This window comes from Mirounga angustirostris, unplaced genomic scaffold (genome assembly GCF_029215605.1).
Source record: "Mirounga angustirostris isolate CCGP_5_RB_7025 unplaced genomic scaffold, mMirAng1.0.hap1 SCAF_8, whole genome shotgun sequence".
In the NCBI taxonomy this organism is placed as follows: domain Eukaryota; kingdom Metazoa; phylum Chordata; class Mammalia; order Carnivora; family Phocidae; genus Mirounga; species Mirounga angustirostris.
The window spans coordinates 136,481,468-136,507,789 of record NW_026991716.1 but is presented as its reverse complement, the minus strand read 5'-3'; the positions used below and the strand labels follow the sequence as shown (position 1 = coordinate 136,507,789).

At 40.9% G+C, this 26,322-nt stretch overlaps 2 protein-coding genes across 12 annotated transcripts in view; one reads left to right on the top strand and one right to left on the bottom strand.

Annotated features, from left to right (window-relative positions):
* Positions 1–26,322, top strand: part of SERAC1 (serine active site containing 1) — a 266,492-nt gene that overhangs the window by 181,987 nt on the left and 58,183 nt on the right. For 2 of the 10 annotated variants that reach the window (XM_064598297.1, XM_064598294.1), the window contains exon 1: positions 25,141–25,274. The exons of 1 other annotated variant lie outside the window; for it this stretch is intronic. The gene's annotated coding sequence lies outside the window, so the exon portion shown is untranslated. Of the gene's footprint in view, positions 1–25,140; positions 25,275–26,322 lie in introns of those variants that run through there. 7 more of the 10 variants (XM_064598301.1, XM_064598302.1, XM_054505626.2 and 4 more) reach the window with 4 other exon arrangements.
* GTF2H5 (general transcription factor IIH subunit 5) lies at positions 16,768–25,130 on the bottom strand. 2 transcript variants are annotated; one of them, XM_045865819.3, is made up of 3 exons: positions 25,006–25,130; positions 24,099–24,171; positions 16,768–17,169 (listed from the first exon to the last, which is right to left on the bottom strand). In XM_045865819.3, exons 2-3 carry the CDS (start codon positions 24,131–24,133, stop codon positions 16,989–16,991), a joined length of 216 nt encoding a protein of 71 aa, XP_045721775.1. In that variant the 5' UTR covers positions 24,134–24,171; positions 25,006–25,130; the 3' UTR covers positions 16,768–16,988. The 2 variants fall into 2 exon arrangements, with proteins under 2 accessions (XP_045721775.1, XP_064454373.1); XM_064598303.1 differs by lacking the exon at positions 25,006–25,130 and adding an exon at positions 24,966–24,986.

Here is a 26,322-nt window from a genome sequence, read left to right as displayed (position 1 = left end):
ATGAAAAAAAAAACAAAACTGTTGTTCATTGACAATGCACCTGGTCACCCAAGAGCTCTGATGAACACTGAGATGAATGTTGTTTTCATGCCTGCTGACACAACATCCACTCTGTAGCCCATGGATCAAGGAGTCATTTTGACTTTCAAGTCTTATTATTGAAGAAATACATTTCATAAAGCTATAGTTGCCACAGATAGTAATTCTTCTGATGAATCTGGGCAAAAAAATTGAAAACCTTTTAGAAAGGATTCACCATTCTAGATGCTACTCAGAACATTGGTGATTAATGGAAAGAGGTTCAAAATATCAACATTAACAAGAGTTTGGAAGAAGTTGATTCTAATCCTCATGGATGACTTGGAAGCATTCACAACTTCACTGCAGATGTGGTGAAAATAGCAAGAGAACTAGAATTAGAAGTGGAGATTGAATTGCTGTGATCTCATGATGAAACTTGGGTGGATGAGGAGTTGCTTCTGATGGGTGAGCAAAGGAAGTGGTCTCTTGAGATGGAATCTACCTGGTGAAGATGCTCTGAAGATTGTTGAAATTACAACAAAGGATTTAGAGTATGACATAAACTTAGTTAATAAAGGAATGGCAGGGTTTGAGAGGATTAACTCCAATTTTAAAAGAAGTTCTACTGTGGGTAAAATGCCAGCATCACATGCTACAGAGAAATCATCTGTGAAAGGAAGAGTCACCTGATATGGCAAACTTCATTGTTGTCTTATTTTAAGAAATTGCCACAGCCACCCCACCCTTCAGCAGCCACCACCCTGATCAGTCAGCAGCCATCAACGTGGAGGAAAGACCCTCCACCAACAAAAAAATTGTGACTCACAAAAGCTCAGATGACGGTTAACATGCTTTAGCAATAAAGTACTTTTAAATTAATGACATTGTTTTTTTAGACATGTTATTGCACTCTTAATAGATTACAGTATAGGGTAAATGTAACTTTTGTATGCTTTGTGAAAACCAAAAAGTTCATTTGACTGACTTTATTGCAATATTTACTTTATTGTGGTGGTCTGGAGCTCAACCTGCCATATCTCTGAGGTATACTTGTATTCTGCATTTGTCAGGTGAAGTACTCTGTAAATATCAAATAGGTTAAGAGTGCTATCCAAATCTTCTATATCCTTACACATCTTATACTTTCTATGCTCTGACTTGAATCGGCCATTTCTCCAAAGAACTCTGCTTCTTTTTAGTACAGGATAGCATTTGAAACCAACATCGGGTGCTTTTGCTATGAGGTTATCATTGCTTTCTAGGCTCTTCCTGGAGACAGAGATAGGAAATTTTGTAAACACATCTACAGCTATTTCTAGAACTATCTGGATATAAAATTTATATTATAAAATTTATAAATAAAATAAATATATGTATGTAGGTTTGTGTATATATATATATTCATGAATTTATATAGTTTCTTTTTTTATTCATTTACTTGACAGAGAGAAAGAGCTCGTGCACAGGGGTAGGGGAGCAAGGAGCAGGAGAGGGAGAGAGAATCTCAAGCAGAATTCCTGCTGAGCATAAAGCCTGACTCGGGGTTCGATCTCACGACCCTGAGATCAGAGCCTGAGCCGAAACCAAGAGTCTGATGCTTAACTGACTAAGCCACCAGGTGCCCTGACTTTATATCATTTCTAATTCCAGTTCAACATTCCTATCTTCTTTCTAGCCTTCCGCCTTTCTGTGTTTGTAAATCTCTTCTCAGATGGTGAGAAACCTGGCTCCTAATATCCTCAATATATTTATTTCTTTGCTCAACCAATTGACTTTTGTGCTCAATGTAACCAGTCTCCCAACCACTCTCTCCAATGACTCCCCCTAACTACCTCTGCATCCTCCCTCCACTGCTCAGTTTACTCTTCCACCAAAGCCTCTGCATGACATCCTTCCCCCATTTCCCCTTGTCCTCAGCCACCAGGGCATCAATTACTGTCTCTGTGTGACACCCTAGCCCTCCACCATGACACTTCCTCTGGAACTCTGGGGCCTTCTGCACTGTAGGCCCCGTGCAGCACTCCCTCTCCCTCATTGCCTCACTGCCTCCAATGCCAAAGTTTCTGTGCCAGAAGGGAAGGGAAAAAGAGGATGGGAAGGGAAAAAAGAAAAGAAAGAAAATTTTAAGGTCTTTTATATTTGTCTATGTATTGACTCTCTCTGTGTTCTTCATTCTTTCCAGCAGATTTGGGCTTTCTTCAAGCATCATTTCCCTTTAGCCTAAAGAACATATCTTAGGATTTCTTAAAATACAGGTCTGCTGATGACAATTCTCTCTGCTTTTGTCTGTCTGAAAATGTCTTTATTTTGACTTCAGTTTTTTTTTTTTTTTTAAGAGAGGGCAGAGGGGAGGGGCAGATGGAGAGGGAGAGAATCTTAAGCAGGCTCCTCACCCAGCACAGTCTGATGTGGGGCTCAATCTCACAACCCTGAGATCATGACCTGAGCTGAGATCAAGAGTCAGACACTTAACTGACTGAGCACCCAGGTGCCCCTTGACTTCAATTTTGAAAGATAATTCTAGAATTCCAATTTAACTGTTCTTTTACTTTCCACACTTTAAAGATGTATTTCTGTTGTCTTCTGGCCTCCATTGTTTCTGATGATGTATGTAATGAGTATTTTGTTCCTCTGACTGCTTTTAAAGATTTTTCTTTGTCTTTGGTTTTAGCATTTTGACTATAGTGTGCATACGTATGGCTTTTTATGGCATCTCTCCTGCTTGGAGTTCCAAGAACTTTTAGATCTGTGGATTGATATCCTTCATCAATTTTTGAAAAACTCAGCCATTCTCTCTTCAAATATTTCTTCTGCCCAATCCTCTCCCTCTTCTCCTATATGGTTGTGTTTCACAGATCTTGGAGGTTCTTTCTTTTTTCTTTAAGGTTTTGTTTATTTGTTTGACAGAAAGAGACAGTGAGAGAGGGAACACAAGCAGGGGGAGTGTGAGAGGGAGCCTCAGCGGGGAGCCTGATGCGGGGCTCAATCCCAGGACCCTGGGATCATGACCTGAGCAGAAGGCAGACACTTAATGACTGAGCCACCTACATACCCCTCCTTTTTTTCTTTTAAAATTCTTCTTCTCTTAATATTTCAGCCTAAATGTATTCCATTAACCTATTTTCAGGTTCATTGATCCTTCCTTCTGTTGTATATAGTTTTCTGTTAAGGCCATTGAATTTTAATTTCTGATATATTTTTAAAAATTATTTTTAGCATTTCCATTTGGTTCTTTTTTATAGTTTCTATCTCTTACTTGAATATCCCAATTTGTTCATGCTTATTGTCCACCTTTTCGATGTCATCTTTTACCATATTTATCATAGTATGTTTAAGTTCTGTACCTGCTAAGTCTAATAGTCAGGCATCTCTCTGTCAATTTCTATTCATCATTTCTTCTTTTGACCATGAATCACCTTTGGCTTTTTGTATGTGTCATAATTTTTATTGTATGACTGACAGTATGAGCAAAAGAACAGTAGACATGGAAAAGACATTTAGTCTCAGAAAAGAGCATGCTGCTTCTCCTGTCATGCCACTAATGAAGGAGGGGGAGACTGAAAATAATCTATAGATAAGTGAGGTCTGGGCTCTGTGACAGCTCTAGATTTTCTCCTATCTTAATGTTTTGAGATTGGAATTCAGACTTTCCTCTTGATAAGGTTTGGAATCTGAGCACCAGTGAGACCCCAGGGATCTCTGTTTTGCAACCCAGTCACCAGCTCCATGAACTGTAGATCTGTGTGCTTTATGGTTAATTACTAGCCTGGCTTCCAGCTTTGGGGTACTGCTAGATGGTTCTCTCCTTTCTCAAGTCCTGTTCCGGGCATTCTGTGCCTGGGAGGTCTCTTTTCACCCTGCTGCCCTAGCCTCAATTTTCAGAAGGCTACTCTAGTGTACTTGGTAAGGCCAGAAATCTACTAGAGGGATTTCTTTCTGCTCTCCTGCTCTGTCCCCAGCCTTTGGACAAGCACACCACTAGGTAAAGGCCCAGACAGTTGCAGTGGGATTTTTCTTAGGTCTCTGGCCCATACTCCCCTTGTGCACGTTGGTGAAAACCAGTGGAAGAGGTACCAGGTAGATGCAGACTGTCCGGTGACTGGAGTTCAATCCATGCTGTTCCACACAGAGCCATTAAAGGTTTGTTAAAAGTTCGGCTCATTTCTCCATACCTCCATCATGGCAGATTCCTCCTCTTCTTGCCACAATGGCAAGAAAGACAGCAATTGTAGACCTCTTCTGTTTGGAAAGGGCTCATCACTTTCTGGAATTTAGTTCAGTTGGGCTTCTTTGTGACCTCAGCTTGCTGATGAGTTTATGAAACAAATGATTTGGTACTATACCTAGTTTATTTCTCATTGTTAGGGCAAGAGTGATGTTGTCTTGCAACTTTTACTAAATGGGCCTAGAAGTTTACAATTATTTTTAATCTTGAATTTTTGTTTGATCTGAAAAGTATATGATAAACATATTGTTGCATTTTAGTTTTGTATTTATAAGTATAAATATGAATATAAATAAATAAAGTAATAAATAAATAAAATATATTGATAAACATTAAATGTACTATAGTCAGATCCAAATTTTGCCCAGAGAGAAACCTTTTATTAAAATGCAAGCGGGCATCTGGGTGGCTCAGTTGGTTGAGCATCTGCCTTCGGTTCGGGTCATGATCCTGGGGTCCTGGGATCGAGTCCCACATCAGGCTCCCTGCTCAGCGGAGAGTCTGCTTCTCCTTCTCCCTCTGCCCCCCCCAACCTTGTGCTTTCTCTCTCTCTCAAATAAATAAATGAAATCTTTAAAAAAATAATAAAAGGATAAAATGCAAGCGGTCTTGGGATACCTGGGTGGCTCAGCTGGTTAAGTGTCCAACTCTTGGTTTCAGCTCAGGTCATGATCTCAGGGTCATGAGACCGAGCCAAGCATCAGGATCTACACTGAACGTGAAGTCTCCTTGAGATTCTTTCCCCTCCTCCCTCTCCCTCTCCTTCTGCTCTTCTCCCTGCTCATGCTCTCTCTCTCTCCCTCTCTTAAATAAATAGATAGATAAAATCTTAAAATAAAATGAAATAAAATAAAATAAAATAAAATAAAAAGCAAGCAGTCTTTGGTCCTATGTCTTCATTGTCCAAAGCTTCCACATCATTAGAGCTCACTGGAGGAACAAAGGGAGACACACCTGGAGGAGGGAAATAGAAGTGAGGCAAAGGATAGATACCATGAAAGACGGAGTGGGCTCAAGGGAGCAAGCTGTAGGTTACTGTGTTATTGTGTGAGACTGGCTACTCCCCAAACTCCTATCTTCATCATATGCTACCTCTCGATCGAGAACACATGATCCAACTTGGTGACAACAGCTATGATTCTACGCCCTGTGCTGGTGTCCTTCTACTTTGCTCTGTTCTCCTTTGTGGCTGAGTGTAAGATGTGTACTATAAATCCTCATCTCTCGTGCCTTTTTTTTTTTTTGGCTAAAATACGTTAGTAGCTATTTCCTATCTCTTTCTCCATATTTGCAGCTCACATAGCTTTTTGTCTGCATAGACAACATTAATTCATTAAACCTTTATTTTTCCTCTACATGAAAGGATTAAAATAGAAAGTACAGGCTCAAAGGGACATCTAATTTTTGGCAAATATGACAGACAATAATATAAAATAAGCTCACCCAAACTTCTAAGAAAACTATTAAGATTCCCAAAATTAAATAGGCAAAGGTCATACCTAGATAAACCACAAGAGGAAATAGTCAAAACTATATCTACCTCTCTTATGCTAACTTCCAAATTCATATAGACTATCCTATTTTTTTTTCTCCTGAACCATATACCCGTGTGTTACTGGATTTCTTCATCTGCATGGATTCAGCTTATACATTCCAAAATCAAACACATCTTCTTCCCTAATTCTTCCCTTGCTTGTCTTGGTGAATGGCTTAATCAATCGTCTTTTTCCTCCCAAATGCAATTACCTTTTTTACTTTTTTTTACAGAGAGAGTGTGTGCATGAGTGCACACGAGTGGGGGTGGGGAAGGCAGAGGGAGAGGGAAGGAGAGAATCTTCTTTTTTTAAAGATTTTATTTATTTATTCATAAGAGACAGAGAGAGAGAGAGAGAGGCAGAGGGAGAAGCAGGCTTCCCGCTGAGCAGGGAGCCCGATGCGGGGCTCGATCCCAGGACCCTGGGATCATGACCTGAGCCGAAGGCAGACGCTTAACCAGCTGAGCCACCCAGGCATCCAGAAAGAGAGAATCTTAAGCAGGCCCCACGCTCAGCAAGCCCAACTCAGGGCTGGACTGCAGAACCCTGAGATCATGACCTGAGCTGAAATCAAAAGTCAGATGCTTAACCGATTGAGCCACCCAGGCGCCCCCCGAATGCAATTACTTAGCAACTCCTGTCAACTTCACCTCTTAGGTACCTTTGCATCATTGCAACCTTGGTAGTTGAGAACCCTTGATTTTTCACTTGGTATGTTGAGAGAACTTCTTAACCAGATCTCGTGCCGCCAGTCCACACTGCTCCAGTTCATTTTGCATACTCCTGCATATGGCCATATTGGGCCTTTTAGGTGCGAGAAACAAATCTGTATCAGCATAAATGAAGGCAAATCATGAAATTATTTCACTTAAAAATATGTGGCTTCCATTGCCTACAGGATGGAATTTAGACATCCTATCATACAAACAAAGGGTCCTGTGGGATCTCCCCCCCTGCCACTCTCCTAAACACACCCTGCGGGTCCTCCAGTTGTTTGAACATGACACACTTTTGTGCACCTCATTGTTTTGCCCATGTGGTTCTTTATGCTTGAAACCCCTCTCCTGTCCTGTTGCCTGGTGAACTACTCATCTTTTAAGTTTCAGCAAGAGTGCCACTCCTCTGTGAAGTATCAGGGAGAATTCGATGTTCTGGGGCACTCAGTGAAGCATCTGACTCTTGATTTCGGCTCAGGTCATGAGCTCAGGGGTCTGGGATGGAGACCCGCGCCGGGCTCTGTGCTTAGCGGGCCGTCTGCTTGAGGATTCTCTTCCTCTCCTTCTGCCCCTCCCCCCACTTGCTCTTGAACTCTCGCAATCCCTCTCTCTCAAATAAATGGATTTTTTTTTTTAAAAAAAGAATTAGATGTTCCCATCTCTCATGCAGCATGTTATAAGTTTATGGTATTTATCATGTTGCGATCTCTTTGCTGCACTGGAGTCTGAGCTCTGTGGCTGCAAGGATTTTGTTTTTATCTCCCCAAGTCCTAATCAGTCCCTAACAGTGCCTGTTTGTTATATGATGAAATGAAGACATTCTGGTCAGTGTACTGTGAAACTAGGATGCTCAGAGGCTGCTGGTGGCGCTGTCAGGGGGTTTTGGAAAGCCATTTTAGAAACCTCTATCAAGACCTATATAAAAATATTAATATTTAAACCCAGTGACTCTACATCTCAGAATCTTTCTTAAGGAAATAATCTTAAATTTTTGTACAATTTATTCATCACTGTATTATTTAGACACTCAAAATACTGGAAACCACCTAAATTCCAGCAATAGAGAAATGGCTAAATAAATTATGATATATGAAGGTACCCAGCGGTCATTAAAACCTATGATTTTTAAAGGAAATACTGGGCATGGAGAATTGCTTATAACACCATTGGGTACACATTTGCATGCATACTCCAGTTACAATGGTCCCCCAAGGGTTGCTCCAGGACCTAGCTAAGATTAGGTCTGCTCCTAGAATTGTCTGGGTCAGGCAGAGCTAGCAACTTGAGTGTAAACCAATACCCTTTAAGGGGAACCAAAAGTCAGAAGCCAGAAGGTACAATCTCTTAGTTTAAAAAGTCACAATGCAATCTTAAAAAGGGGGATCAGTGGGACGCTGACTGGCTCAGTTGGTAGAGCATGGGACTCTTGACCTTGGGATTCTAAGTTTGAGCCCCATGTTTGGTACAGAGATTACTTAAAAATAAAATCTTTAAAAATAAAGGGTGGGGGAGGATCAGTGGCTGCAACGAAGGCAGAATGGGTAAAAACAGGGGAGTTCAGGCATTTGCAGTGGACACTGTTGGTCTTCTGGGCCTTGAAGTTGAAATGAATTTGAGAAGCTGAGATGAAGTTGAGATTACAGCACAGGGTGAAGCCCGACAGCAATCAAATAAGGTGACATATGCATAATGGACAAAGACCCAAATTCCACCCTCCTGTTGAAGGCAGAGAGGGAATTGTTCTGGACTATACCATTTGGTGAAAGTAGAGTTTATGGTGAGATGTGTTTGGGACTGAGCCAAGAGGGAACTCTCTCCAGTGGCCTGCAGATGGACTTGGGGGAGACGCGGGTTGGCAAACAGGAGGTGGGGTCAGGGGAGAGGGTGTCCCAATATCACTAAATTAAAAGAGCAGGGGCAATGAGAAGACACCCACATGGAGAAAGTGTGGGAATGAGTTGGGCGGAGCCCACTTCAAGGTGCAGGGTGTTTGAAGGCCAGTTGGGACACTAGTTTCTAGAAGGTGGCCCATCTTCCCTAAATGCACGGCCGGGGATGTTTCACTGGGCCAGCAGATGTCCACAGGGCTGTAGAGCACACTGGAGAATATTTGCAGGAAATACATTAAAGTGCTAATTTTGGCTGGATTAGGGTGGTGAGGTTGTGGCAAATATTTTTTCTTATTTTCATGTTATACGACATATTACTTTTTTAAATAAATTTTTTAAAAAGATTTTATCTGAGAGAGAGAAAGTGAGCATGAGCAGGGGGAGGGGGAGAGGCAGAAGGAGAGAGAAAGGGACAAGCAGACTCTCCGCTTAGCCTGGAGCCCAACCTGGGGCTTGATCCCAGGACCCTGAGATCATGACCTGAGCCGAAGTCGGATGCTCAACCAACTGAGCCACCCAGGCGCCCCATGATACATTGCCTTTAAAAGGGGGGAATTAATATCTAAATATACGAAGTGGACATCTAATGACTCCAGAGGCAATAATGGTAAATTCTGTCATAGAATTTGTGTAGGATTGGCAAATGGAGCGGTTCACTTGTTTGGCATGGCTGAAGGGAAATTGAGTGAGCGGTAGGCAGTCAGCCACCTAGCTGTCCTGTCACATGTTGGCATTTCTCTTCTGCACTGACGGTTTCCAGGTCCCTACTTACAGCTGTTAAGTCCCAGGTTAGAAAGGGTGCCCTTTTCTTCATCCAAAGGCACTGACAAGGAGCAAAGCCAGGCACCTGCCACCTCTGGCCAAGTCGCCCAAAGGCACGGGACAGGGCAGCATCTGTAGAGAGGCATCTCGGAATTCCTTTTGTATTTCTTTTACTAACAACTTTGGCCCTATTTCTTGTCAGAAATGAGCCTGGCTTTGTTTTGGTAAAGGTGTTATTTGCTTCTCTGTGGACTGGGTGACATTATAAAGCTTCCTCGCAGTACCACCCCCCCCCCCCCCCCCCGTATCGCACGTCTTTAATCCCTACGTTTCTCCCCAGATTGGGGTGGCGGCAGAAGGGAGAGTTTCAGGTCACAAGCAGGAAAGGCACTAGGGTGATCAGCAGGCACATGATGAGGGCTGGGAAGACCCTCGTTGACACCCTAATCTGCTCTTCCTGTGGCTCCTCAAGTCAGTTTTCTAGTCCTCTCCCTTGACCCAGAGAGGCTCCTTCCAGAGCGGTTTGGGGACTCGTCAGGGCATCCTGGAACACTAGCCTAGCAGCTTCCAAAATTTCGCTTTCTGGGGAAGAAGAGGCCACTGATGTGGTTAATCTGAGGCTCTAGCTTCAGAGGGAGAGACGGTGCAGGGGAAGAGGGAGAGACAGCATTCTGTCAATCAGGTTGGGGTCATGGAGTCTGGGGGCTTTGGGAGTGCCGAGGGTTCTGAAGGGTTGCTTGCCTGGAGACTATAAGAGAGGAAAAGACCAGGCACTTCCTGTCCCTGAGGCGTAATTATTTTTAAAATAACCTCAACTGGCTTCCTGTGCATTTGGAATTTGGAAGCCCTTTGCCACCTGGCCATGTGTAGATCTCAAGATCAGCTGTTAGAACTAGTATTAAAAAAAAGCTTGAGGAGCTAATGTGTCAAATTGCCTTTTTTCTTCCCAAATATAAATGTCATGTGAGTAAATAAGATGGTGGGATAGAGCCACCAAAGAGTAAACTTATTGGACCTCATCTGGGTTTTAAGAAAACAAAAATCAGGGTTGTGAGATCGAGCCCGCATGGGATTCCGCCCTCAAGTGCAGTCTGCTTGTCTCTTTGCCTCCCCCTCGAGCCCTCCCCCAGTTCTCTATCTCAAATATAAATAAAGTCCTTAAAAAAAAGAAAAGGACTTGAAGCTGTACTATATATTTTCTCCAGAAATCAGATATTTATAAATTTATTTACAGACACAGAAATCTTCAAACCTTAAGATTATGCTTTTTCATTACGTAACCACAATGATCAAGCAGGTCGTCTCTGGTTCTAGGATAAAGTTGAAGAGGACAACCACTAACCACCACGACAATCATATGCATTGACCACTGTCTTCTGGTGACCAAACGTCAGGTCAGAGGGTTGCCCGCTCAGGAAAGGATTAGAATAAAGTAGTGTATGTTCCCAATGATATCTCCCAGGGAGATAGAGCAACAGGATGGCCTTCATTTTATTTTTATCTACATAACTGGACCCTATGCCTCTGAAGTTAGGCTATGTGCACTCCTGGGAAGTACACAGCAAGGTGCTAGAGAACACATGGATGTCACAGGATAAACATAGCACATCCACATCTGTCTCAGAGCATCAATTTTTCTCAGAAGTTTGGAAGAGTTTTGAATGTTTGTACTTTTGTACAGGCACATGCAGGTGAGTAACTGAATTCTGCTCTCCATGTTGCCAAATGAGGACTAAATCTGTCTTATTCTATATATCCTGAGCTTGTTTTTTTTAAAAGAGATTTTATTTACTTATTTGAGAGAGCAAGAGCAGGGGGAGGGACAGAAGGAGAGGGAGAAATAGACGCCCCGCTGAGCAAGGAACCCAATGTGGGGCTGGAGCCTATTGCGGGGCTCGATCCCAGGACCCCGGGATCATGACCTGAGCCAAAGGCAGATGCTTAACCGACTGAGCCACCGGTGCCCTTATCCTGAGCCCCAGGATAAGTGCCTGGCAGGCACTTATTTTTTGAATGAAGGGCTGAATGAATTGAAAAAGCTATTATAATAACATAGAATATCAATGTAACTAATGCCAACATATTTTCCAGTTACACTTTGTACTTCCATTTCTTCTCTCAAAGTTATATACATTCTGACATTGGAAGAAAAAAATGTTAGCGTGAGTGACAAGTTTTTTGGATGTGTGTTTGTCAAGTTCAAAATGAAGTTTAATACATGTATAGTTATTTTTAGGACTTATTAACCAAAAAATCTCTAGTGTTGTTGAGAAACAATACTTTTCATACAGCAATGAGACTGAAACACTATTACATCATGCAAGAGCACAGAGGAATCGCGCAAATACAATGCTGAGTGACAGATGCCAAGCGCAAGAGTACATGCTGCTTGACTGCACTGATATAAAGTTAAAAAAGAAGCGAGACAAATCTGTGCTATTCAAAGTCAGGACAGGGTTTACCCTTGGGTCGGTTGTGACAGCAGGTGTTTTGTATGGGAGGGTTTCTTGGATGGTGGTTTAATTTTCTTTTCCTTGATCTGGGTGCTGTTAGAGAGGTGTGTTCAGTTGGTGAAAATTCAGAGATCTGTACATTTCTGATTTGTGCATTTTTGTATGTTATACTTCAATGAAAAAGTGTGCTTGAAAAATTCAACCTGAAAATTTCTATCTATCGCATCTTATTGATCAACTGGAGCAGCTAAATATCTTAAGCTACGTTTAAGATATGGTTTGCTGTTTTTAGCAAAATTTAGATGAAGAGGGAAAACTAGCTTATTGCAGGAAGTCTCCGACTTATGAACATAAACTGTCTTTGTATAACAGCTCATTTACAATTCAGTTGTTACAAATGGTATTTGCCCACTGGTTTAGTGTTAGAATAAAGGGTAGGGTAAAGGCCAACCTGTAAAAATAATAATGAAGCTGAAATACCATATATTTTCCATTAAACATGAGATGTGTAATGACCCATTACACATACACAAGACTGAAACAGCTTTCGAAAATAAATATAAAAAGATAAAAACACAGTTTTTAAATCCATTAGATTAGCAGAAGTGCTGGCAAGGATGTGGAGAAACAGAACTTTCACATTTCGCTGGTATAGTTTTAATTGACTCAACTATTTTGGAGCATAATCTGGCAAGATTTCTTGAAGGTCAAAGTGTGTCTGACTCTTGACCTAATAACTCCATTTCTGAGAAACAATGCACAACACTTGCACAGGGGAAGAGATACAGAAAAATGCTCGCTGTAGTAACATTCAGAGATCCCTTAAAAGTTTATCAATAAAGGAGCAGATGTGTAAATCGTATGTATTCACATGATTGGACAGTAAGTTACAATGAATGAACTGAATCCAAATATGTAACATGACAGATCTCAAAAATAGTGGGAAAAGAATTATAGAATGGTGGTTTACATGATTCTATCTCTTATGTATCATTTATGTTTAAAACACACAAGAGTATGTATTTCTGATGGATACATACTAATACAAGCAAAAGCCATGGATGATGATTCATCAACGTCAGGGTCACATTTGTATTGGGAAAGCAAAAAAAGAAGACTGTGACTGAGGAAGAATACAAACAGGACCTCAATTCTGTAATTGTTTTATTTCTCTTAAATAATCAGAATTAATATGAATGTTAACCTTGCATGGTACAGATGTTACGTGATTCAATCTGTTTATGTCTGTGTGGATGCCAGCAAGCCCCCACATGCCTGACCCCAAGACAGTGAGTGACCTGACCTGTATTGTCCAACCTGCACGGACCCACCGACCTTTGCCCCACGTTCTCCTTATATGAACCCACAAGTATTTTCAGCACTTCAGCAACACTCCTTGAAATGTTAGTCCATCTTCCCAGTGTTGGCCTCGCTGAAATAAATTCCTTTCTTATTTTACCACTGTCTCTCTGCCTTTGGATTTTGTCAGCAGCCAGGAGTCAGATCTAGTTTGGGACCCTGGAGCCGGGTGTTCTTGCACCCTTGGGCCCTGGGGACAGTCTCGGAAAAATGAACTGTTTGGGTATTTCCCAACAAGATTCAAGTTGCCCAAGAGCAGCTTCAAGATTAGTGAAGGTAGTGGGCCACAGTATGCTATGTATCCAATGCTCATTTTCTAAGAATTCCCCTCCTCCCCCATCTGCTCATTCTCACTGCATTGATTATGCAGAAATTTTTTAAAGTGTCCTTGGGTGTGTGTGTGGGTGTGTGCTGAAATCCCAACCCATCTTCCGCGGTGCTCTTCTAGATTCAAAGTAACTAAAGTTCAGAATCATGTGCCTGACACGTTAACTTACAATCACCAAACTGTTTCTGAGAACAGGTATTCCTATTTTCAGAGAGAAATTCAATGACCTGTCCAAGATCCCAGGGCCAGCAAGCAGGGAGCAGACATTTGGATGCAGGTTGTCCCTTAATCACTTTCCTATAGTGAGAATAAAGTACTTAAAAAGCTTATTCAGTAACCTCACCAATAGATCTTTCAGTGTTATCTTTGCTGCAAATGAAGTAGTTACATACACGTGAGAATGTTTATTGACTATATTTGCAAACGGCATAATTTTTTCACTTTTAAAATATATCCTCTTCCTATGTGTTAAGATAGGAGAATGTTAAGAGAATGATCCCAGTATTCTAGTTAAATCAGAAGGAATCATATCAGAGCTTTTATTTAGTTTCTTGAGAGGTAAATGAGGTTTATTGAGTAACTACAAACTAGAGTAAGTACACACTATTTACCATCTTTTCAGAAAATAATAAAGTTATGTCAAATCACCTGTTACAGCTGATGTTAAGCAATATAATCATTAATTTTGATTACCACCTGTGGTGTCTATCAGCAATAAAGGGGAGTAGTCTTTGTTGCCCATTATCAGTAGAGTTCAATTACTGTTCACCAAAACTGATTCCTCAATATACATTTTTACATTAACTGTGATGCATACTTAGGATGCTTGGAATTTTAAAGTGATCACATTAAATTTCACAAGGAAATCAGTGTTCAAGGAATTAAGAATTTTGACCTGATACAGTATGTAAGGAAAAAAAAAACCTATCAAGAAGTTAGAAATTAGTATAACTCTAAGTATCACAATTTTAGTACACAGATATCTGTGACTGATCACCTAACTTCCGTCAATTAAAATGATTCTTTTTTGCAAGTTAAGACAATTTAGTTAATACTACCTTTTCATAATATTCAGGACTTCATTTTTAAAAGACAGTAGTCAATTTCTCCACTACCAAGCAGCCTACATCTCTTATTCTCAACATCTAAAGTGTACCAAATCAAATAATGTCAATCAGATTCCAAAAAGGAAAGTCTAGGTAAAATGTCAGTTGGTTATGTCCTATTCTCTCGTAGTTGAACAAATCAACTAAATAGCTGCAAGTGGGCTTCCTAGTGTCACAATGTCCTATCTTTCTTAATGCAGTGTCCAGAGAGAAATACTTAACATTTGCTCCAATATGACTTTTTTAAAGAACGAGAGCTGGGGTGCCTGGGTGGCTCAGTTAAGTCGGTTAAGTGGCTCAGTCGATTAATTTGGCTCAGGTCATGATCTTGGGGTCCTGGGATTGAGCCCATGTTGGGCTCCCTGCTCAGTGGAGTCTGCTTCTCCCTCTCCCTCCCCCGCTTCTGCTCCCTCTTTATCAAATAAGTAAGTAAAATCTTTGGGAAAAAAATAAAAAGATTTTCCTTCACATAAGACTCCTTGCATTCACTGTCCAATATAGTTTTTCCATACCTTTTAACCTGGGATTTTAAGAAAAATTTTCTTAAGGTTTCATGTTAATATAAAAGGTATTAGCTGACAAATACCTGAGGTTTATTTGAAATTGACTTAGATATGCCCGAAATACAAGATTCAGTACCATTTCAGTACAGCAGGAAATTCTCAAGAAATATATTTTCTACTCAACAAATTTTAGTACCAAATGTACCAATAATGCCACAAAATGGTTTGCACTGTTATATGAGAATCAAACTTCTGTGGATTGATTGTTTTGGTGGGAATCATGATAGATGGGTAATTATATTACAAGACCCCCAGTGGATGCCTGAAACCACAGAAAGTACTGAGCCCCATGTATACTATGTTTTTTCCTATATGTATATACCTATGACAAAGTTTAATTTATAAATTAGGCACAGTAAGAGATTAAGAACAATAATTAATAGAATAACAATAAACTGTAATTAAGGTTATGTGAATATGGTCTCTCTCTCTCTCTCTCTCTCACTGTACTATACTCACCGTCTTTGCTCTTGTGGGATCCTCATGTGAGATGACAAAATGCCCATATGATGAGATGAAGTGAAGTGAATGACATAAGCATCGTGACAGCATTAGGTTACTATCAACCTTCTGACGATAGTGAGAAGGAGAATCATCTGCTTCTGGACCTTGGTTGCTGGTGGAAAAGTGAAACCACCGATAATGGAGGACCTACTGTACCAAACAGTAGAAGTGTCCAGTTTGCGTAAGTGAGTGAAAATGGTACACAGGTGCTTTGAATAAGCACACCATACGAGGGAAGAAAACTGGGTTATGGCATTGCAAAAGTCCTCTTCTCTCTTAGAAAATTCTCATCACGTGAACACATCCTAGTTAACGCTATTTTCAGGAAGGGAAGCAAAGCTCCTGTCAGTGTTATTTCTGCCTCCAAACAATCATAAAACCATATGCAACATATCTTAACCCAATCATCCCGCTTCCCACAAGACGCACTTTGTTTCTAGCTGCTCCTCCTTCCCTTTCTTTAAAATTGTAGTTGATACACAATATTCTGTTAGTTTTAGGTGTAAAACATAGTGAATTGACAATTGTATACATTACAAAATGCTCACCACGGTATGTCTACTTACCATCTGTCACCATACAATGTTATTACAATATTATTGACTATATTCCTTATGCTGTACTCTTTCTACAGTCCTTATTTCTTTTTAAAAAGAGTTTAAACGGATTCTCATATGGAATAAGGCACAAATAAAACAGATCTTTTTTCTTTTTTTTAAACAAAAGAACACTTGTCCTGATGAGAAAGGAAAATGTGACCAAAAACGTTTGGACAAGGAAAAGATAAAGCTTGCAACGCAACATGCCCATTGGTTATTTCTAATCTTCTACACGTGGGGCCTGAACTCATGACCCTGAGATCAAGACCTGAGCTGAGATCAAGAGTCGGACGCTTAACCAACTAAACCACCCAGGCGCCCCAAATACTCTGTACTTTTAAAACACTGTATTTTTAGGGAAATGCAAAGTGTAGTTTACATTAATGTAACATGGTTCTCTTCCCCATCTTCTTCACCAGTACAGCTGGCCACTATGCAGATATTATTTGCAAAAACATAAATATTACCAAAGGTCCCACCTTGGCATATTTATCTAAGTAATCAATCTGTGAAGTTTCTAATTAGATCAGAACAAACCACACCCACACTACAAAATCCCACATTAACAGGAACAAGCAAAACAAACACCTAGGTTAAACTGATAAAGGCATATTCCATTATATTCTTAATGTATTAAATTGGTATTCAAAAACCATTTACATTTATATTTTAATGTAGGATAATAAAAGCCAAATTACAGACAACCATTGAAGTTTTTTTCTTTCTTTTTTTTAAATTCTAGGGTACATGTACTGGGGAAAAAAACAAGAAAATCAGTTCAGGGACTTTTTTCTGAACAAACAACATCACAGGTTTCCCATGATATGTGCCTAAGCCACTAAGTCTCATCAGTCACACAGGACACTGAATGGTGACCGTCTCTCACATTTGTTACTTGTAATTCCCAAGTGATCAATATTGAGTATCTTCACTTCTGGGTAAGAGAAAAAGCATTTTGGTCCATTAATTCACCTACTCGCTCCTGGAGGACGTTAACCAACTCTGCAATAACGAAGACATGAGTGTCATCAATGTCTTGAATGATGAACTTCTTCCCTAAGGCATTTGATTCATCCAAGTACAGCAGGAACTGCTTCATGGCAGGGTCACTGCAGAGAGAAACACATGATAACGACTCACTGAGCTGTCAAATTACACCTGAGCAATGAGAATTGGGCATGCAGAATTTTTAGGGTAACTTTAAAAGTTCTAAACTGTTACTCAATCCCTCACTCCCTCTGTCTCAAGTATTAGAACTGTTCCATCAAGTTTTAGAGAAAGAGGCCAATGATAAGATTTTAAAAGAGTAATTTGTCACTGACAAGTGAAAAAGTAATGTTCAGAGCTTTGTAGTTAATAGGGCCTAGAATCACAGCTCCCTTAACTGATTTAAAAAATTAATTTCCTTACTTGCCCATGACCATTACATTTAAGACGCCAATAGATTTCACTATCTTGCCTGTGAAAAATTAATTTACAAAATCAGTTAAACAGTCACTGTGATAAAGCAGGGTGAACAGTAAAAGTCAGATCTGGATTCAATCTCAGTTTTATCACTTACTTGTGTGACCTTAATATATACTTAATCTTCAACACCACAAAATGAGCCTACATAACAGAACTGTTATAAAAATTAGAGGGAAATAATGCCAAGGATAGTGTTTGGCTTGCAGTAGGTTCCCAAGTTTTTTTTTTTCCTCCTTAAAATTCTGAACTTTATAAGTTTGAACTATCACTCAGAATCTTTAAAGGAAATCCTACCAAAATCTTCTTGAGAATACTGAGCTCAAAGAAGAGACACAAATTTAATTCTATTTATTTGTGATTTTTAGTTTGGAATGAATAAAGTCACAAGGAAAAGAGGGATACAATTTCTAGGATTTACATGGGGTGCCTGGGTGAGTCAGCTGGCTAAGTGTCCAACTCTTTATTTCAGCTCAGGTCATAATCCTCAGGGTCCTGGGAGCAAGCCCCATGTTGGGCTCCGAGCTCAGCAGGGAGTCTGCTTGAGGATTCTCTCTCCCTCTTCCCACCCCTCCCCACCAGCTCTCCCACACCTGTCTCTCAAATAAATACATAAATCTAAAAATAAAAACAAAACAAACGATTTCTAGGATTTACAGAAACATGTCATAAAAACCCTGAATCACAACAAAGGACACTCTTTAGACCTAATATAATGTACAATAATGTGTTTAGCAAAAATGAGGTCAGTGTAATTTCCTGAAAAAATTAAAAACAAGTTTTACTTTTTTCAAGTACAAACTAGGTGTAAGTGAAGCTAACAAAGGTAAAGGACTTATTTCAATCACCATATGAGTATGGTTCATGGTATATTAACTATTAATAAAGTCAAGTCTTCCTAGAGATGATTTTAATTATTTTCAGTAACTTACCATTACAGTGATTTTATTAACAATTTACTACACCATAAAATGTGAATAAACAAACAAGTCTGTCCACATCAGAACTGACATAAATTTTAAATTTAGTTTCTAGTATGCCTGTCATCTTACACTTGTTTGGAACAATAACCTAGGTTTGGCAAAATTCAGTCATATTCTATGGTTGCAGAATTAGAATGAGCATTCTAATCTGCAGAATTGACTGGTTCAGAAGTAAATTTGCTACTTTAAGCTTTATTCACTCATTCAATAAATATTTATTGAGCACCTGTCATGTGCTAGGTACTACTCTAGTCCTGGGTCTTCAGCAGTAAACAAAACAATTCAGAATCCTCCATTATGGAGCTTATATTCTACTGGTAGCATTACGATACACACACACACACACACACAAAATGTAGGGAAGTAGGATGAGAAATGGCAGTGATGAAAGTGATAGGACCTTGTAAGTTTAAACAGGGGAGGCAGGAAAGGCCTTACTGAGCAGTGACATCTGAACGAACAAGAGGCAGTAAGCAAGGCATGTAGTGACTCAGGCAAGGGCGTCCTAGGCAGGGTGAAGAGTAAGGCCATGAGGCTGGAGAGGGGTGACTAAAGGGGACAGAAGTGGAAGATGAGGTCAGAAAGTTATAGCTGGGCCAGATCACAAAGGGCCTTGGAGGTGATTTTAGCAGTTTGGCTTTTATTGAGTGACATGATTTAACTTACAGACTGACTTCAATTTTAAACGCAAGGATCATACTGCCTGCAGCGTTGAGAAAAGACTGGAGGGTAGTGAGGGCAAGGGTAGAAATAGGGAGACTGATGAGAAGGTGACTGTAGTAACCCAGGCAAGAGATGATAATGGTTTGGACCCACATGGTAACAGTGAGGGGAGAAGTGTCTGGATTCTATAGACATATGTTGAATGTAAAGCCTGCCTAACTTGCTGAAACTAGATTCCAGCTTTGAAGGAGAAGAATTAAGGAGACTCTCAACATATTCAGTCAGAGCAAATGAAAAAGTGGAGTTGCCTTTTACTGAGATGAGGAGGAAGGAGGAAGAACAGGTTTGCTGGGAAAATCAAGAGTGGGGTTTTAGGCATGTTACCTGTGAGATGCCTACTGGCACCCAAGTCAAAAAACTGAGTAGGAAAGTGGATAGACAATTCCGTATTTCAGCGGCGAAGTCCGGACTGAAGAGAAAAAGTCAGTCATCAAGCTCTGACAAGGGAATTAACACAGCTACAGAGAAGGGACCAAGGACCAAGACCCAGTCTCCCTAATATCAAAAGGTTAGGAAGAAAAGGACAAATGAGCCAAGTAGATTATAAAGCAGTGACCACTGAGGTAGGAAGAAAACCCTGAGTCCTGGAAGGTAAGTGAACAAAGGACATTCAAGAAGAGGAAGCGATCCAGTGTGTCAGGTGCTGGTGACAGGAACAGTAAGAGAAGGATTGAGACCTAAGTGACAGGGGGACTTGCAAATGCGCTTTGAATTAGCACGTTGGTGTTCTCAAATTTTGCCTTTTGCATACTATCCTTGCTCATTTAGCCATCTCTTGTAACACCTCAGCTACATATTACTTCTTATTTTTCTTTAAATTGCCTTTAAATCAACTTTTAAGCTTAACTTTGCCAGGTATGAATCACCAGTCATCCCACTGTGTTTTTATCCTCAAATAAATCAAACTGGTCATATAAAAACAATTTTTTTTGTGTTCTACTACAAACCATCTTGAACCAGCACCATTCCCCATACCTGGGGAAACACTGCTAACTGACAAATGAGATACCTACAAAGTGACTGGTGAGACACTGAAATAACTACTTCCCTTATTAACCGCTTCAATTCAACTTTTTGAAAGGAAAACAGCAAGCAATTTGAGACTGAATTCTCAAGCATGTACCTGAAATATAATTTATAATGATTCAAAAGGACAAAGTTTAAGGGACTTTTATTATGAAACATTAAGGGAACTTGAGTATCTTGCCTGCATACAGGGCTATTTATTCTACTTCCTCATGAAGAGATTCTATGGGAGAACCTGCTGGTAAGAGAGAAAAACAAAACCAAGTGCCCATAGACATACTTGGTTAAAGTCCTGGGATCAGGGCTAGTGAGCAAGAAAAAAAGGTCTTTGACCTGGAGATGTGAAGGCAGGTATCAATCAAACTCCCTCCTACATAACCTGAGTGAGTTTAACCTCTATAAAACATGATTCTAAAAAGTATCACACCACAAAGGCTCTACCAGGATGACACAGTTAGATGTAAAGCAGATCAGAGACTTCACTGGTCACCTGCACAAAATTGTCAGCACTGTCCATCCCATCAGAATGATAGTCTTGGCGGAGGGAGCGGGGGGATGGGTTAACTCGGTGATGGGTATTAAAGACGGCACGTACTGAATGGAGCACTGGGTGTTATACTCAAACAATGAATCATGGAACACTACATCAAAAACTAATGATGTAATGTATGATGATTAACATAGTAAAATAAAAAAAAGTAAAAAAAAAAAAGAATGATAATCTTGGCTCAGCAATGGTAAACTATCCTTCCTGATAATAATTAGCTAACAGGTATAATTACTTAAAAATCTTAAAAGTATTTCTCCAAATTCTGTATGTCCTGAGAACAGAATGTTTTAGAAAACTGTTACTGAACATGAAATGGCTTTGTTTGCTTATTTCCTTCTTAAAAGCATTTTCCAAAGTGTTTTTGGAATAAGCGTATTGTCCAGCTTGAGATATAGTTACCTTTATTAGGGTTCAGCATATTGTAGGTGCTCAATAAATATTTGCAATGAATAGGGTCTTAAGAGAAAGAAAGGGCCAACACAGGGGTCACTGAGCTAACCAGAATAACAGTCCCAAGTTCCCAATATGACATACAATAGGTTTATTCTTAGAAAGACATGATGCTAAAGAAGACTAACCCCAAGCCCAGCTAAGTCAACCAAAATATGTATGATATATGAAATCACTGAGCCTCTCCATGTCTTAGGGTCCTAGGTAGTAAGATGGAGACAGTGGTACTTATATTTAGAGAATACATCTAAAAACACTTTGCTCATAGTAGATACTCAAATGAAGAGCAATTAAAATGCCAAGAGTTTCTGGGTGTGTGGGAGGATATAGGTAGAAAGGTCTAAATTACCCATTTCTACCCCTATTAAAGGATTTGCTGTTCCAAAAATATTTTTGTTATTACTAGCCTGTGTATATGATATTCTAAGAATATGCATGCACACATTCTTTTTAAAAACTTAACACAGTAAGGGGGCGCCTGGGTGGCTCAGTCGGTGCAGCGTCTGCCTTTGGCTCAGGTCATGATTCTAGGGTCCTGGGATCGAGCCCTGTGTCGGGCTCCTTGCTTATCAGGGAGCCTGCTTCTCCCTCTCCCTCTGCCTGCTGCTCCCCCTGCTGTGCTGTCAAATAAATAAACAAAAAATCTTAAAAATGGGGATAAGAATACCTATATCTGGGGGGCACCTGCATGGTTCAGTTGGTTGAGTGTCTGCCTTTGGCTCGGGTCCTGATCCCAGGATACTGGGATTGAGCCCCATGTCAGGCTCTCTGCTCAGTGGGGAGCCTGCTTCTCCTCCTCTCTTTCACTATCTGTATCTCTCTCAAATAAATAAAATCTTAAAAAAAAAAAAACCTATATTTCATAGGGTGGTTGTGAAAACTGAGTAGTACCATGTGCTTAGGATAGTATCTGGTAAATGCTCAGTGTCATTTCATGAAGGCATTCAGACCTTTTTATTTACCATTGTATTACACAATGTCATTGTCCCATATCACTTAAAAATGTTTTCAAATACTTTAATTGCTACATTATTTGATTATAAAAATGTCACAATCAATGCTTAAGTTAGTGATTCGACATTTCAAGATTTCCATTCAACGCCTGGTGCTCATCACCACAAGTGCACTCCTTACTCCCCATCATCATCAGTTTGTTCTCTATAATTAAGAGTCTGTTTCTTGATTTGTCTTGCTTTTTTCCCCTCTGCTTATTTGGTTTAAATTCCACATGAGTGAAATCACATGGTATTTATCTTTCTCTGACCGACTTGTTTCGCTTAGCATTACACTCTCTAGCTCTACCCTCAACACTTTGTTTTATTAGCACATTCAATTACCTACATTTTTTTTTAAAGATTTGAGAAAGAGTGCGTGCATGCACGCCAGCGCACTCTGGGGTGGGGGGAGAGGCAGAGAGAGGGAGAATCAGAGACTCTTAAGCAGACTTCCCGCTAAGTGGGGAACCCCGACGCAAGAGGGCCGTACTTAGGGCAGTACGCCAATCTGAAATCTATTCCACCTCTCTACTAAAATAGTTCTCATTAAAAAAAACAAACAAAAAAAGAGAAAAAAAAGAAATCGCTGACTTCTAGTGTGTCTTCATCTTATTCCATCTCTCATCACCACTGGACATGGCCCACTCACCTTTATGAAACATTCCCTCTTAGCTTCCCTCCTACATCACTGGCTCTTCTTCTTGTCTTTGTTGTGTCTATCCAAACATTAAATCTGCACTGCTCAGTACGGAGCACTTGAAATGTGGCCAGCCTGTGAGATGGGCTGTGAAAGTAAACTCCACACTGGATTTTGAAGCTGTCGTATGAAAAAAGACTCAGCAAAATTTTGAAATCTCAGTAAGAACTTTGAAGATTTAGAACATGTCGAAATATTTTGGACACACTGGGTCAAATAAAACATTAATTTCACCTGCTTCAAATTACTCTTAATGTGGTTAATAGAAGATTTAAGACTACATATATGGCTCACATTATATTTCTATAGGACAACGCTGTCCTAAATGCCAGAGTATCCTACAGTTTGGTTTTGCTCCTCCCCCAGCCTTCCCATCACAAACAAGTGGAGACTGAGCAAGAACTGGTCCAATAGTTTAGTTTTTCAGACTATGTGATAACAAAGCCCTTAATAGCTTCCTTTGAGGAATTCATTGCTACCATTAAGGTTTCTAGCTTCTCCTATGAAATGTGTGCCTAGTTTAGACAACCTTCAACTGGCTCTTGATTTTCTTACTTTTTCAAGACCACAGTTTGTGATGGTGAAGACATAGGCAGACCTTAAAATTCTAGTCAATCCCTGATGGTTGGAGGACAATATGAGCACTGTTCCTCTAAAGAGTGTTGATCTAAAAAATACACTGCCCCAGACCAAAACATGCTGGAAATATGCCAATTACATCAACTGGACTGAGACATTGAAATCTGGCACCAGGAAGAAACGCAGCAATAGAATCTGTCTCACTTGTTATATAAAAAAATGAAGTTGAGAAAGCTGAAAGACTTGATTCCTTTAGATCTTTTTTTTTTTTTTTTAAAGATTTTATTTATTTATTTGACAGTGACACAGTGAGAGAGGGAACACAAGCAGGGGGAGTGGGAGAGGGAGAAGCAGGCTTCCCACCGAGCAGGGAGCCTGATGTGGGGCTCGATCCCAGGACGCTGGAATCATGACCTGAGCTGAAGGCTGACCTTTAACGACTGAGCCACCCAGGCGCCCCTGATTCCTTTAGATCTTAGAACAAAACGAAAACATGGATTCTAGAGGAGGTACATATATATCAAGATTAAATATGGAGATTTAAATTTCATTAAGTATCAAAACTACTAACCATTCTATTAGCACTCCTTTCAAGACGTTGACCATCTTTTCCCAGTCAGAAGGTGCAGATGACCTTTAAAATGCTAATAAAAAAGGTAAAATAAAAAAACATCAACTTTCTCAATATACTTTGGAGATTTGCCTCTTGAAATGAGGCAAAATATTAAATGTCACATTAAACATTTAAGTCTATGAAAAACATAGGACTAACATTAACATAGATATTCTGATTTTTAAAAAATTAAGATGAGTCTATTGGAATATTAATGCAGAAATCTTACTTGCAGATGCTATCCAAGTCAATCCTAATCAAAGCAAGCAACCTAACTCTACGCCCGCGTACCCAAACCAAGTTTAGAACACGAGTCACAAGATTTCTAGTCCCACCCAGGATAATGATAAAGGGTAAGATTCCGGGAGGCAGAAATCACAGAATGGTAGCTGTGAAAGGGATGGTGAGGACGACTATCTCGTTTCACAGATGAGATGGAGCGAAGAGACTAAGCCATAGCTCCGGGGGGGCGGGGGGGGGAGGGAGAGAGAGAGAGAGGAAGGGGTGGGGGGAGGGAGAGAGAGAAGCCAGGTCTCCAGATCTCATGTTCTTTTACCACATAAATCAGGTTCCCCAATGATCTGCCCGAGGAGGAAAATATCCCACGCAGCGGACGCCAACTTAATCCTTAAACTTCACCTGGACGCGAGCCATTACCCGTAATGAAATCCACGGTTCAATTACTGCGGGACGCCTCCAAGCCTCTTGAGGAAGGGCCCCGAGAGGTGCCGGACACCGCCCCGTACCCCAGCACTCGGAGGACAGGCTTCTAGGACTTTTCTCCCCCTCCCCTCTTTCCTCGGGAGCCCTCGGTTTTCCACGCACCCCACTTTCCCCTCTCGCTGGGAGAGCCAACACCACGTACCTCCACGCTCAAAACCAGCAGCACTTCGGCCTTGCCAAGGGCGCCTGCGCCGGCTACGTCATCGGTCAGCGACGCTCTTGTGGGTGGGGCACGCCGGCGGGAGGCGGAGCGCGAGCAGGGTTGAGGGGGCGGGGCGCGACGGGGGTGGTATCACGTGCCGCCGGTAGCCAGCTGGAGGGCTTCGGCCGGGAACCGCCGGGAGAGGTGGGCTCCCTGCTGTCTGGGTCGGCGGTGAGCGGCTGAGGGCTGGCCGAGTCCGCGTGCGGCAGGTAGGAAGGGGAGCCCGGGCTCGTGGGGGTCGGGCGAGGGCTTCGGCGAAGTCGGCCCAGCGGGGAGAGGCGGCGCGGGGGCGCGGCCCCTGACACACCGGCTGACCCGTCGACCTGCAGCCGGGAGAGAGGGCCTCTCCGAGCCTGGGCCGCCCGACTATTCTTTCCCGGTCGCTGCCCTGCTCTGGTTCCTCCCTGAGGCCCCTAAAGCACCTGCCGGTACCGTCAGCCCTCACTGGGTAGTCACGGAAAGATGATGAGAAGGAGTAAGAAACAGCTTCATTGAAATCGGAACCTGCCAGACCACAGCTTCTAGCTGTGACCCGAGAGGGTGCATAGATGGAATGCTGATAGGTTTTTAAACCCCGAACCGTCATTGTAAGACCCCAGAGGGTTCTAAAATTAATCCTTTCCCCAAATTTTGGTGTGTAGTCTAGTAGAGCTCGCTCTTTAATTACTTTTACCGGTGGAGGTATGAGGCTCTTGCTTAGGTTCCTTAGGTGAAATTGTACTTCCCAATTAAGCGAATGCTGCGCATTACTACTTCATGTGTTTATGTCATTAATAAACCCAGCTCTTAAATTCATTTCCCTCTTCTTAGCCCTCAAAATTTTTCCTCTTTTTCGTTTCCGTATTGCTGGTTCTGCGCTCGCCCTAGGCATGGTTCTTAAAACGTGTCTCTTTTTGATTAAAATTTTTTTTTACACTTTTTTTTAATTTTTAAAATTTTTTCAAGTATAAACAGAATGTAACATTAGTTTCAGGTGTGCTATATATTCAATTCTGTGCATTAGTCAGTGCTCATCACTGTAAGTGTACTCTTAATTCCCTTCACCTGTTTCACACATCTGCCTATCCACCTCCTCTTTGGCAACCCCCAGTTCTCTATATTTAAGAGTCGGGTTTTTTTTTGGTCTCTTTTTTGTTTCTTAAATTCCACCTATGAGTGAAATCTTATGGTATTTGTCTTTGACTTATTTCACTTAACATTATAATCTCTATATCCATCCATGTTGTTGCAAATGGCAAGTTTCCATTCTATTTTAAG

Bases quoted from the DNA above. Each gene is read 5' to 3' on its own strand.
- GTF2H5 (XM_045865819.3), bottom strand. From the start codon at position 24,133: ATGGTCAACGTCTTGAAAGGAGTGCTAATAGAATG. The intron at 17,170-24,098 runs GTTAGTAGTTTT...TTCTCTCTGCAG, and splicing joins AAAGGAGTGCTAATAGAATG to TGACCCTGCCATGAAGCAGT.